The sequence below is a fragment of the Schistosoma mansoni genome (genome assembly GCF_000237925.1).
Source record: "Schistosoma mansoni, WGS project CABG00000000 data, supercontig 0166, strain Puerto Rico, whole genome shotgun sequence".
NCBI lineage: Eukaryota > Metazoa > Platyhelminthes > Trematoda > Strigeidida > Schistosomatidae > Schistosoma > Schistosoma mansoni.
The window spans coordinates 268,317-282,417 of NW_017386054.1; the positions used below are offsets into that span (position 1 = coordinate 268,317).

Sequence of the window (14,101 nt, forward strand, 5' to 3'; positions counted from 1 at the left end):
TAGTGTATATGGTTAAGACTGAGAGTTTCACAGAACGGTTTGCACTATTCACATATCTCTATTTTACTCTTCAGAGATATGAGATTTATATTCACTATCGCGAACTCGATAAAATATCACAAGAACCTATCTAGTTTCTAAACTGTTTACAAGATCTTTGACAATTTTGAATTAATGAAAGAAACCCATTAGATCATTAGGAAGGTACATAATTTGTTTACGAATCCAACAAATGATTATCTATTTCATCTGAAAAACTTACTAGTCTTTGAATCTTAAAATTTGTTTCCATAACTATTACTCCTATCAATTCATAATAAATGAGAATATGAAGAGTGGTAGTATTATGTCAGTACACTACTTTACTATCATGTCAACGATCATATTATGCCTGAACATTAAAAAAGAATATTTGAAATATGATGGTTATTTTATCAGCATAAAATTCCATAAAATTTTAAAATTAAAATTTCAAAGTTCCTGAAACTAGTTCAACTTAAAGTGTTATGAATTTGAAAAAATAAACAAGGCCGTATGCCAATTTGTTGTGGTCTTATGTCCGGCTTTTTATCATGTGAATTATTCATCAATCGAAATACGACTTTTCCGATCTTAACACTGTGCCAAATCAATGATGTTCGACCAGTATAAACAGTCTAGCGTCCCTATTGGTCCCTTGTGCGCTTAGGCCTTCCAATCGAGTTTAGGACACCAATTGCAGCTTCTGCTATCCGAATCATCTATTTCAAGCTTACTCGGTTTATATACCGGACAGACAGACCGCATCCCACCATAAAATAGAAAATAATATTTGTACAAGATCAAGCCAAATGTGGCTGTGAACGTGGGATACAGTAATCAATAAACTGAATATAATTCGGGGATAGTAATTCGTATAATGATAATTTATAGGTCAAAATGAAGCTTATAATAAGATGAATATAGATATACACAATCTAATTACTCAATAGTTAAACAATAAGAATATATATAGAATAATCGTCCATTATTAGGTCCCGGAAGTTACCCGTATTTATTTCTTCACTAGGATATAGCATAAAGAATGAGCTTCATCATAAAATAAAACATCTTCATACGTAGTAAGTTTGCTTTATATGTAAAGCACATGGTATTAAAGAATTTATATTCCTTACTAATATTCCACCTTTTAATTGAATTAGTTACTACCAAGAAATGATGTGATAAAATATTCATTACATCATAAAAATTATGGGTGACTTTTTTCATGAAAATTTCACCATATTCCATACTGAAATTTTTTTTAAAAATTTATCAATGTTTTACAACATAGAATAAGTTATGAAAGATAATTCGGCGAGACTATAATTTATGAACGAGCCAATCAGAAGCGTTTGAAGGATTTCAAGGTCACAGCGCCAATTTCAGTACCTGATGCTCATGTACAATCGGTTCACAGAGGATTTTAGAGAAGACATGACAATTAAGCGGCTACAATAAATGGGACTACTAAGAAGTTCCTTTATTTGTAATTGCGGTAATCGATTGACTTGTAGACTTTGTGCAGACTACCCTGATGATGTTATCCTTCGATGTAATATATGTTAGAGGAAGAAGTCTGCTAGAAAGGAGAACTTTTTTCTCTCTATCCAGATTGAGACTAAGGCAAATTATAATAATTGCTACGAACTGTATAATAAAAGCATCAGTATTATTGGCTGCAATATTCGCAGATGTTACTGAAGCTTCGTCTGTTCAGAGGTATGAGTATTATAGGGATATATGCGTCATAAAAATGACAAACTTCCACAACAGAAGTACACACAAACAATATTGACGCTATGTGGTCGAGGCTGAGAGAGTTTTTGTGGCCTTATCAGGGCTCCAGAGACCGAGTATTATGGAACTATATGGATGAGTTCCTCTACCTTATGCATTACGATTTTAGAACCTGTGAACCTTTTTCGAACCTCGACAAGTTTTCGGACCATGTAAAAGAAGTGTATCCACTCTAATTCTTTGGTGTTGGAATATTGAATCTATTCAAATAGACTATTTTTACATTTATACTAGAAAGAGTTTTTCTTTTTTAAGGAAACATTTGAAATTTGGTAGTGACATCTAAAGTATTATTATTACTATTATTATTATTACTATTATTATTATTATTACCAATATTATTATTATTATTATTAGTAGTAGTAGTAGTAGTGGTAGTAATATTGTGGACGTTATGGAATTAAAATTATTTTTATCTGACTAAATGTAACAAACATTATTTATTTTACCATCTATATGTTGTCTAGTTATTAAACTAAATAATTTTAAGGAAAAACATCCTTTATTTTGTTTAAATGCGTGTTTGAGGAGATCTTAGTTGACCATTGATTCAGTGTGACTGAGTGTTATTCTTTGTATTAGAAATGATCGTTTTGGCTTATTCCATTTCGTATAGTTATAGCTTATTAAAATCCCTACAGTATTTACTTATTTACGTCTGTTACACCTCATGGAGTGGCATAGGCTGCCCACTAACATTCTCCATCCAACTTTTTCCTGAGAGATCCATTCCAGTTGCAATAAACTTTTTTATGTCGGCTTCCAACTTCCAACGCAATTTGTTCCTTGGTTTTCCTCTTTTCCTTTTTCTTTCAGGATTTCAAGTTAGGGATTGACTTGCGATGCTGTTTGATAATTTTCCCAATGTATGTCTTATCCTTACAATGAGTGTTAATAAAGAATTTCGGACATTTTACCACTCAAACACTACTTGTATTAAAAAATATGTGACAAACCTAGGATAGATTATTCGTTTAACAAAAATGGTCAAGATCACTTAGGGATTAGTGGGGTTTTCCCATTAAAAATAACGTTGAATTTGTAAAAACAATAAGATCAGTTCATTAGACAGTTTGGATATATAGTTCAGTAATTAATTTAGAATAATTATAATTATGAATTATAAAATTTCCTATATGTTATATCGTGTGAGTGTGTGCGTTCTCTGTTTGATATATGAACGTGCTGATTCCCACCAATGAGAGAAGATCGAATTATCGATTGGAACAGTGACAAACGAAAACCCTACTAGCAGTCTAGAGTACGTATCGGTCCTGCTTCCTGCCTAGCCCAGCCTAAGGAACGATCGTGAGCAGTGGTGGGCAACGAAAGCGAAAGAGATGGAAAAGGCAGCGGCTGTATGCAACACCAGACAACTATTCAGACTAATAAAAGAAACCGGAATTAAGAAGTCAAGTGTAAGTGAGACAATCTCGGAAAAAGACGGAACCCTTATCTGCTCTCAACCTAAACGTTTAGAACGATGGGCGGAACACTTTAAGGAGCAGTTTAGCTGGCCTTCAGCTACTGCACAACTACCCACTATTCCTAGAAAACCTGAATGGAACATTGAGGTAGGCCCCCCGACCCTACTTGAAGTTCAAAAGGCTATAGGTAATCTGAAACGAGGAAGAGCAGCTGGTCCAGATGGATTGGCTTCAGATGTCTTTAAATATGGTGGTCCAATTTTAGCGATTAGGTTGACTAATATTCTGGCTAAAATCTGGGAGACGGACGTTATCTCATCTGACTGGTCACAATCTCTGAATGTCCCAATATATAAGAAGGGGTCAAAATCATCCTGTGATAACCGTAGAGGGATTAGTCTGACTAACATAGCATCTAAAATACTAGCCTCAATAATTATCAGGCGCCTAACTAAGACTCGTGAACTGCAAACACGAGAAAATCAGGCTGGCTTCAGACCTGGTCGTGGCTGTATCGACCACATATTCACCATTCGTCAAGTTTTAGAGCACAGACACGCTTATCGGCGTCCGACAATGATAGTTTTCTTTGACTTGAAAGCAGTATTTGACTCTATAGACTGAGAGGTTCTGTGGCAGTGTCTGTCATTGAAAGGTGTACCTGAGAAGTACATAAACCTTGTGAAGGCTCTCTACTCGAACACTACCAGTCGAGTGAGAGCTTATGGCGAACTGTCATATGATTTTACAACCTCAAGTGGTGTCCGTCAAGGCTGTCCACTATCCCCATTTTTGTTTAACTTCATTATGGACCTGTTGCTGGAAATAACACTCTCGTCGACTGAATTTTCAGGAATTGATCTCCTACCAGGAGGTTCACTTATCGACTTAGAATACGCAGATGACATAGTCCTGTTTGGTGAAGACGCTGACAAAATGCAGAGTCTTCTGTTGGAACTCAGTAATAATGCCAGGATGTTTGGGATGCGTTTCTCCCCATCCAAATGTAAATTGTTACTCCAGGACTGGCCTGCGTCAACACTTGAACTAAGGATAGGGAGTGAAGTAGTCGAACGCGTCGACTACTTCACTTATCTTGGAAGTCTGATCAGTTCGAATCAGTTGATGTCTGACGAAATCTCAGCACGGATTCAAAAATCTCGTTTGGCTTTTGCCAACTTACGTCACCTATGGCGAAGACGAGATATCCGTCTATCAATTAAGGGACGAGTATACTGCGCATCAGTTCGCTCTGTTCTACTTTACGGTTGTGAAACATGGCCATTAAGAGTAGAAGATACTCGTAGGTTACTAGTATTTGACCACAGATGCCTTAGAAATATTGCTCGCATCTGCTGGGATAACCGGGTAAGTAATAGTGAGGTTAGATACAGGGTATTAGGGAATGATGGTAAATCAGTTGATGAGGTGATGAATCTTCATCGACTGAGATGGTTGGGCCACGTGTTACGTATGCCTGAACACCGATTACCACGACGCGCAATGTTGACTAGTATTGGGGATGGTTGGAAGAGAGTTAGGGGCGGCCAAACCAAAACATGGCATCAGTGTTTGAAGTCACTAACTTCTAGTCTGAGCCATGTTGGTAGATGCAGACTACCTGGTTGGGGTCCGCGTGACTATCGTAACCAATGGTTGGAGACTGTGTGTGACATGGCTCAGAATCGATCACAATGGCGTAGGTGTATACACTCTTTATCTTCCCTTAAACTATGAGATTAAAATTGCTTCGTAACTTTTTTCCTTCCTATACTGTATCCTTACATACAACCTTTCTTTATATACTACCACCACTAAATTAATTACTTCTATGAATCCGGTGTTGATCTTGTTGTGCTAACGAGGTATGGCAACTTGGACCGATGCATATATGTGCCTAGTCCTACGTTGTCGACTGACTGACTGAGCCCAGCCAGTTAAGTCCAGAACACCGACCTCAGCCTCTGTGGTATGAATCATTTATTTCAAGAATACTGAGTTTATATACCAAACAGACAGACCACATCGGACCATAAAATAGAAAATAATATTTGTACAAGATTTAGTCAAATGTGGCTGTGAATAGGGGAAACAGTAATCGATAGACTAGGGATAACTCAAGAATGGTAAATTGTATAATGATAGTCTATGGGTCAAAATGTAACATAATAAGAGGGACACGAATATGAATAGTTTAGTTACTTAACAATTATACAATAGGAAATATACATATCATATTGGTCCATAAATAGTCCTCTAAGTTACCATTCATAATTCTCCATGGGATACAACACTATAATTTTCTAGAAAATGAAATTGTACATCTATAACGTATATATTAGACATGTTTAAAATCATTAGTGTTGATATTAGTTAATTATGATTACTGCAAAGGCGAACAATTGTTGACTTTTTATTGTATGATAATATTCGAAATTATCAAAATGCGGGATTTAATCCGTGTCTGGTGGGGACAGTTATCCACTACAGATAATACGTGAAGGGTTACATAAGGTTAGATATTAACACAGTTGAATGACGGCTCAATAGTCTATAGGTTAAGTGTTCTCACGCGAGACCGAAGGTCGTTGGTTAGGTTGCCGCGTACGGGATCGTTAATGCTCACTGATGAGGAGTCTCATATTAGGACGAAACGGTCGTTCAGAGCTTCCAGGTTTTCCATGGTGGTCTAGCTTATATCAACTCATGAATTCATCTATTAAAATAGTCAGTGTGTTCAGTCTCAAATAAGCTAGTGCCATCCGATGTTGTCGGAATCCATACTTTAAAAGGCTATAGTTTAAGTGTAGAAAACAATAGACCAACACAGTGCTATAACAGTTTCTACCACTGTAAAAGATCAGATTACTATGGTCTTTAAAAAATTGGTGAAATGACAAATAAATCAGTAACATCAAATAAAATCTACTTATTTTAAATAAAAGGGTTGCATTTTATAAAAAAACTATTAAACTAAAATGGTGAATATTTTGATGAACGTGACAACTGTTTGTATTGACCTACAGTAATGAACAACCGCATTAACTACTCAAATCTACATATCATTTTACACATTAGTTTATTATTTGTGATAGATCTATAATTAATAGACCTCCCTTATTCACTATTAGATTAACATTGAAATCTAATCTAACAAATGAAACATTTTTTTAACAAGTTTAAATAACAACAGGATGAGAACATGTATGTACTTTTAGCTACTGTCATATCAATATTTCTAACATGTTTTTTCTTCCATTGTGTACAGTTGAAAAATTCTATTTCATGTATTAATTGTTAGGTATTTCATGTTAAGATTTTTTATTTTATTTTCCTTATGGCACTATTCGAGAAATTCAAAATCCGGATAACAACTCCGAATTTTTCAAAAAAAGGGGAAGTGTTATGTCCCGATAACAATAGTGAATGGTAACTTTGGGATCCATTTATGGACCAATATTATGCATATAATTTATATCGTATATTTGCTAAATAACTAAACTATTCATACTCATGTTCCCCTTATTATAAGCTTTATTTTGACCTACAGACCATTATTGTACGATTTACCATTCTTGAGATATCCCTAGTCTATTAATTACTGCCTCCCACATTCACAGCCACATTTGGTTAAATCTTATACAAATCTTATTTTCTATTTTATGGTCCGATGTGGTCTGTTTGTTTGGTATAGAAACCCAGTATTCTTGAAATAAATGATTCATACCACAGAGGCTGAGGTCGGTGTTCTGGACTTAACTGGCTGGGCTAGGCAGAAAGCAGGACCGTACGTACTCTAGACTGCTAGTAGAGTTTTCGTGTGTCACTGTTCCAATCGATAATTCGCTACTCTCTGATTGGTGGTTTTATCACGTCATACGTTATCAAGGCACCCACTCGGCCACAAGTTATAACAGTTAACTATAAAAAATACCTATTATACTAAAACATTGATATATGAACAAAGAATAATTTTCTCAAGAAGTTCTCATCGGTTTGTATATTAATATTAATTCAAATCAAGTTTACAGTGTATACAGTAATCTTACCTAACTCTGACTATATAACTGTAAACTAAGCTACACTAAAGGTGACTATGATCGTTTAATATTTTGTTTTATAAGGAACAACGAAAATGTGATAGTGTGGGTCAGATATCTATTTCCTTTTCTTTCTTTTTTCGATTAATCGGTCAATATTAATTTATATTGAAAGTTACCAATAAACCAGTAACAGAGTGTGTATTCTACGTTTTATATAGAGATGTGTACAAATTGATTTTCTACTACATATTCAAAGTAATTTCAGACTTGTTTGAGCTTAATTCATTAAATTTGCTTATTTATTTTATCTAACTTTTTTCCTGTATTAACATAGTGTTCCTGCGTTGAAAGATCTATCCTCAGAGAAAATGAAGAAACTAGCTGACGTCTTAGAACCAGTAAGTTTAAATTATGTTACTGATAATATTAATAATACCAGTAATTATTACAATAATTACCAACCATTACACTTTATTTTACATAAATTCAATCATATTCCACTACAAAGGTGTGAATAGATAGTAATGCTATTTTAATTCACTATTCATAACGTAATTGAATTTACTTTTTAGTCACTTACTTTTCTTGATATTATTTAAGCTGACTAACATAACACGATGCACTATACTTGATTTTACATTGTTTTGAATCTATCAGTTAGATGTTTTGTCTTATTAAAATGTTTTGTTCATCAACATTCAGTGTTTCGCCTCAGAGGATAGAATGCTTCCCTAAAACTGATCTATACAACCAAAAGATCAGACTGTAAACTGAAACGGTAGAATTCGTTTGTTATCTAAACTAGTGCCTTTATGAAAACAATCAGATATCAACTTAAAGATCAAACATCGACACCAAAACTTAAAGGTTCTATGTTCAATGTATAGTCGTGTAAAATTGACTTACAGTTGATCGTAATCATATTCTGTATTCTCAATAACAAAAATTACTGAAGAAATACATTCTATTGTCACGACAAGAAAAGTTAATAGGTCTGGTACTTAAACACTTGGTACTTACTTTCTAACCACTTCCTATTTACTCCATAGACCACCTTAACTTCAGCGCCAAAAATAAGACAGAAAACGGGAAAATGAAAAGAAGCTTTGATTCCAAGGTTAATTCAGGTACAGAAAACCAGGATATATATGGGTTTATGTATGGTCTCGACCTTCTACAAGCTCCTGGAAGCATACTAAATCAATAAGGTCGTCATTAGTCTAATCAAGACATAACATACAATTTATCGTCTTTCTAGAAGTCTTTGGAAAGTTCCTACCGAACGTTGATTGAACAAAGTATTTTGTCAACAATTTTCCCACTTTTGGAAGACTTTTACTAGGAAATTCTCAGTTGATCCTAACAATAGACTATATATTTATTTTTCTAGTAACTACTTCAGTTTAGATTTAATCCGGTGACAGCTTATTTATTTATTTAAACACATAAACATTAGTACAAGGAGGCACCAAATACATATACACCACATATCGTCAGTTGATTTGTGTGAGGGCTGAAATACTACTCGGGCGCCCACACAAAAGCAGGCGGTTTTCTTAGGGATCCACACCCCGAGCCTTTGACCTAAAGATCTAATTCACAAGGAAGTGAAGCAACGTTAGGAGATACAGTCACATGGTAGCCGGTTCATACGCCATTTGTTCCCTCAGGATCCTGGAGCTCATAAGCACCACTGGTTTGAAACCAGGGTTTTCCAACTCCCCTAGGTAGATCCTCCATACCTACTAATTCGGTTGAAGCACCAGACATTCGCTTTTCATCCTGTCAACTTCATAAACAACACTCGTGCCGTGAGAAAGCAGTCATTAGAACTTCCGTGACAGTGGCTATATACATGTGACCATGTGGGTGCATTTTTAGAGGGTGAGCTGACTATCCCTACCCTCGGTCGTACCAGAGCGTTCGGGGGCGTTCATTGACACAGTGGGTTACCCCAATTATTAGAGAATAATTTTTAAAAATCCAAAGCATAATAAACTTGTATTTTATGTTAGATAGCCCAAATTTTATATAATTTTATTTATTTAAACACATAAATATTGGTACAAAGGAGCGCCAGATACATATGCGCCACACAAATCTCATTTGATTTGTGTGAGGACTGTGATACTGCCCAGGTGCCAAAACTGAAGCATGTGGTTTTCTTAGAGGACCACAACCGGAGCCTTTCACCTAAAGATCTGATCCACAAGGCAGTGCAGCATCGTGAGGAGATGCAGTCCCATGGTAGCCGGTGACCAACGATTGATTCATACGCCATTTGTTCCCTCAGAATACTGGAGTCCATGTGCACCATTGATTTGGAATGAGGGTTTTCCAACTCCCCTAGGAGGACTCACTGTGTCCACCAACCCGGTTAAAGCGCCGGACATTCGCTTTTCGTTCTCTCAATTTCGTAAACAACAATAATGCCACGAGAAGGCAGTGAGTAGAACTTCCCTGTTAGAGGCTATATACGCGTGGCCATGTGAGAGCATTCGGAGAGGGAGAGAGGAATTTCCCCACTCTCGACCGTACTAGGGCATTTGGGGGCGATAGTCCAAATAAATTAATATGTCATAATGATTTCAGATATTTATAAACTAGAAATATAACAATAAGATATTTCAGTGACTGATTAATTATTCTTGACTATACAGTTTAATGTGATAAATTCAAATATATATTTTACAAAAGAAGGAAGCAATAACAAATCATCTTTACGTTACCTTGATCTGTGATTGTTATTTCATTTGAATCTTTATCATAGAATGGGATATGTGAAAAAGAAACAAACGAACATGAATACACAATTTTTGTCTGATATAATTAGAAATAAAATACCATTAGTTGTTGCCTAATTTGTTAGTAGTTAAAACATGCATATATTGTAATTTGTTTCACTAGTTTTAAAATAATACACTGAAATTCCCTATCAGTAAATGATGAGCATCTTTGTTTTACTATGCAATATACCAATTTACCATAAATTATGTAAATAAACTTACCGTTACAAATAAGGATAAATGAACAAGAGTACTGGTCACGTGTACAGAAAACATGTGTTCACTAGTAGATAAATATTTAATTTTTATACTACATATCTGATAATAAGGTTGAAGGAATTATTCTGTTAAACTTAATGAGTAGCTTACAAAATGCTATATTTCATATTTTTCATATCAAATAGATAGGGATTATGCAAAGATCAAGTAAGAATAATTGGTGTTCTTATTTGTTATTATACCATTCATGTTATGACACAGCAGTTACACTAGTCAATTATAAGTCTCTTACTCGTTATTTTTTCGTTCAAAAGCATATTAATCCCTATACAGAAAATCTATTGTATAAATTCCATATCAAGTTGTTTAGTCGGAGACTCAAAATAAATTATAGGTCACCGATTGATGATCTACAAGCAAAGAATCACTCTAAGATGAGGATAATATTAATTTTCAGAAAGGGTTTTGTGGAGATTTCAGTATTTTCATAGTTGAAAGCGTGAGTCAATTGAAGCTAGACCACCAGGGAAAACCTGGAAGCACAGAACGGCCGTTTCGTCCTATTGTGGGACTCCTCAGTAGTGCGCATCCACGACCTCGCCTCGCGAGATTCGAACCGAGGACCTACCAGTCTCGCGCCAGAGCACTATCGGTTAAGTGCTCTGGCGCCATCAGTTTCGCCAGTACACAAGAACATAACAGTATACTGAGATACTGTCAGGATGTTGTAATCAATCATTAAAATTGTTAAAGAATTACTCTTATATGATTTGATAACAACAATAATAATCTCTAAACGTATTCTGTGATTAGAACAAATATGAGTCATTCAAAAAGCTAACATTTATTAATATATGATAACTGGTTGATATTTAAACAAGGCCAGAATAACAAGCGAGACAGTATCAATTGTTGTTCTGTCTTTATTAAAACTCATAAACGGAACCAGTTACATGATTGATATCTGTTAAACGTGCTAGTAGTATGTTCATTTCAACTATCTTTATTCCATTAGTGATGCTGTTCAAGTAGAAAACCAAATGACTTTAGATTTTATATTATACTGTTCTATAACACTTTAGATTCAAACAAGATTTAGTAGTCTTATGAAAATGTTTTTAAAAAAATTTTGTACTGCAAATTATTTTTATTTTTTTTGTTAAATCCTAAAATCCATTATATTTCATGAAAGTAAAAATGCGGCAATTTAAAGAAATTAAGGAACTCCTGCTGTAGCTCCTCCGGGGGCTACTGCCGGTCCGAAGCCCGGATAAAGGAGGAGGGTTGGGCATGGGGTTAGCGACCCCATTCCGTAGAAAACCAACTTGCTGAGAAAACGCTAACCAGAAAAACGCTAAAAAAATTAAGGGATATTTTTTTCTCAAATTACATATTTATCAAAGCGAATTTTCTTCAAAACATTTACTTTGCTGTTTCACCTGGAAATACATTATACTATTTGAATGATACTACTCACTATATAACAGTTGTTCACGGCCTATATGAATAAATAAATTTTCAAAATAGGCTTCATATTTCCCCCCTCCATGAAATTCCGATCACATTTGTTTCATTATTAATTCAATTTTTTTAAATTAAGGTGTTTTATGAACCTGGTGAATATATAATACGTGAAGGAGAACTTGGTGAAACATTCTTCATAATTAAATCTGGTAAAGTAAGTCTACATTTATTTATACAAAGAATTCCATATCTATGTTAATAAACGTATAAAATCTGTATTTAAAATGAACTATTTCTAGGTCAATAAAAGTGAAAAGTGCTAAACTAAAGTGTAATAATAATAACAATAATAATAATAATAAGGACTCACATAATTACCATATCCAAATGAATGAAACCAAATTGAATTTAATGGTAAATCAGCTTTATGTACTTTCGGTAGTCCATATAAGCGTGGGATGATTGAACCCATTGGGCGTATGTGATCATATAAATCCTGGGTTATTATCCCCTAAAGTACATAAAGCTGGTTTACCATTACGACCTATTTTTGATATGTCAAGATCACCAAATTGAATTTCTGAACTTTCGTGACTTTGTTCAAGTTGGTTTTTTTAGAGAATAAATAGTTTATTTCATTCAAGTTAACTTGTGCTTAATTAGTTCACAGAATAAATCAACACAAAAAATTCGGAGATAAAAGTAAGTTTGATTAGGTCATTTATATCAGAGATGAGTATAGTTATTGCATAAATTCATGTATCCACATGTAGGTGGGTGGGATTAAATGTGATAGTTGTTGTGTGACTGGATAAGTTAATTTGTACGTGTTTTTTTTTCTAAACATGCTGAATGTGAGGATGCGAATTGTCCAAGTTGCTTACTTCGTTAAATTTCCTTTTTTTTATCTTAAGAACAACAAGATTCAACGATATATGAAGTGTTTCAGCTTCTTATTTACCTTTGTAATTAGAGAAGCCCGTTTCAGATATATTTGGATATATCTGAAATCTTAATTGATGGTTGTTGAATATGTATGAAATGATATTGTTGGCTGGACTAGTAAATGCTCTATTTCTACAAAATTATTAAATAGTTTTACATAGTTTAGATTTTAGTGGCCCTTTATCTGACTCCAGTTGGATCGGACAAATGATCGTTATCGAATGATTGATGTCGGAATATACCATTGTATGTAATTATCGACTTTCGTCAGTGAATGGATTTCGAATACGCACATTTCATACAATCGTTGATTCAGACAGATGATCAAAGAAACGAAGCGAAACGAAGTGATGCGCGGTGGATAAGGCGTGTAAGCCGACTCATCTTAATGAAGCTTGACTCGATATTTATAGTCAAAATAAAATAAGTTACAGACGTGTTATGAGTCAGATAAGAAATATATACACATACACTGACATAAAATAGTCAAGGTTAATAAGCGGACAAATGATATAGTGAAAACGTGACTTGAGAAGAATGAATAGACTCATCCGTCTAGGAGCTAGAATAACCCATTTGGGCTTGGCACAGTACCAGACCGTACAAGATATCCACAACAAAAGTGTCACAATAGACGCTACCTAATCTTTAAAACCAGTAAATGAGAATTTACCTTTTTTTGTATTCAAATAAAAACATTTCGTAATCTGTTTGCCTATCAACAAAATAATGATTAGAAATAGATGGTAGTGACAGAAAGTGTTTAAACTTAAATCGACTAACTAGATTTTACTAAAAATTGTTTTACTGGGGTAGGATAGTGGATGCGCACTGACGAAGAGTCTCATACTAGCACGAAATAGCCATCCAATGTTTCCGGGTTTTCAACGGTAGTCTAACACTGATTAGTTCATGGTCTAAATACAAAATGATATGTTTATTTGGTCATAGTTCTTGCTGTATCTAGGTTACAGTACGTAAAGGATGAATCTATTTCTTTTGGTGTGAGATGAGGTAATATTGAAATGAAAACAATAATTAGACACCATCCTTCTTCCTGTCAATCTAATTTTCGGATACTTATTTTCATATTCCTATTGTATATTTGTGCTTGAGATATGTAAATCACGTTGAGTGAAGATAAAACAAAGCAGTTTCCAAGTGTGTGTTTTTTATGCAAAGTCGATAAATGATATTGTTACTACGTAAAATACGTGAAAAAAATAGGATTTTCTTAAAAACAATAATAATAATCGCATTACATAATACAATATTTCTTATCAAAGTAAAGATTTCTAAGCACAAATTACATAATACTAACATATGAATATCTAAAACATCGAATTATACCAACCATTGTAATGAATACAATGATAAGTTGAAAGCTGCTTATGAATGT

At 34.3% G+C, this 14,101-nt stretch overlaps 1 protein-coding gene across 1 annotated transcript in view; it reads left to right on the plus strand.

Moving 5' to 3' along the window:
• Positions 1 to 14,101, plus strand: part of Smp_151100 (serine/threonine kinase) — a gene marked incomplete at its 5' end in the record, with an annotated part of 100,033 nt that overhangs the window by 45,064 nt on the left and 40,868 nt on the right. The window contains 2 exons of the mRNA XM_018797409.1: positions 7,623 to 7,686; positions 11,894 to 11,971. Coding sequence (XP_018646792.1) covers positions 7,623 to 7,686; positions 11,894 to 11,971 — 142 coding nt within the window. The remainder of the gene's footprint in view (positions 1 to 7,622; positions 7,687 to 11,893; positions 11,972 to 14,101) is intronic.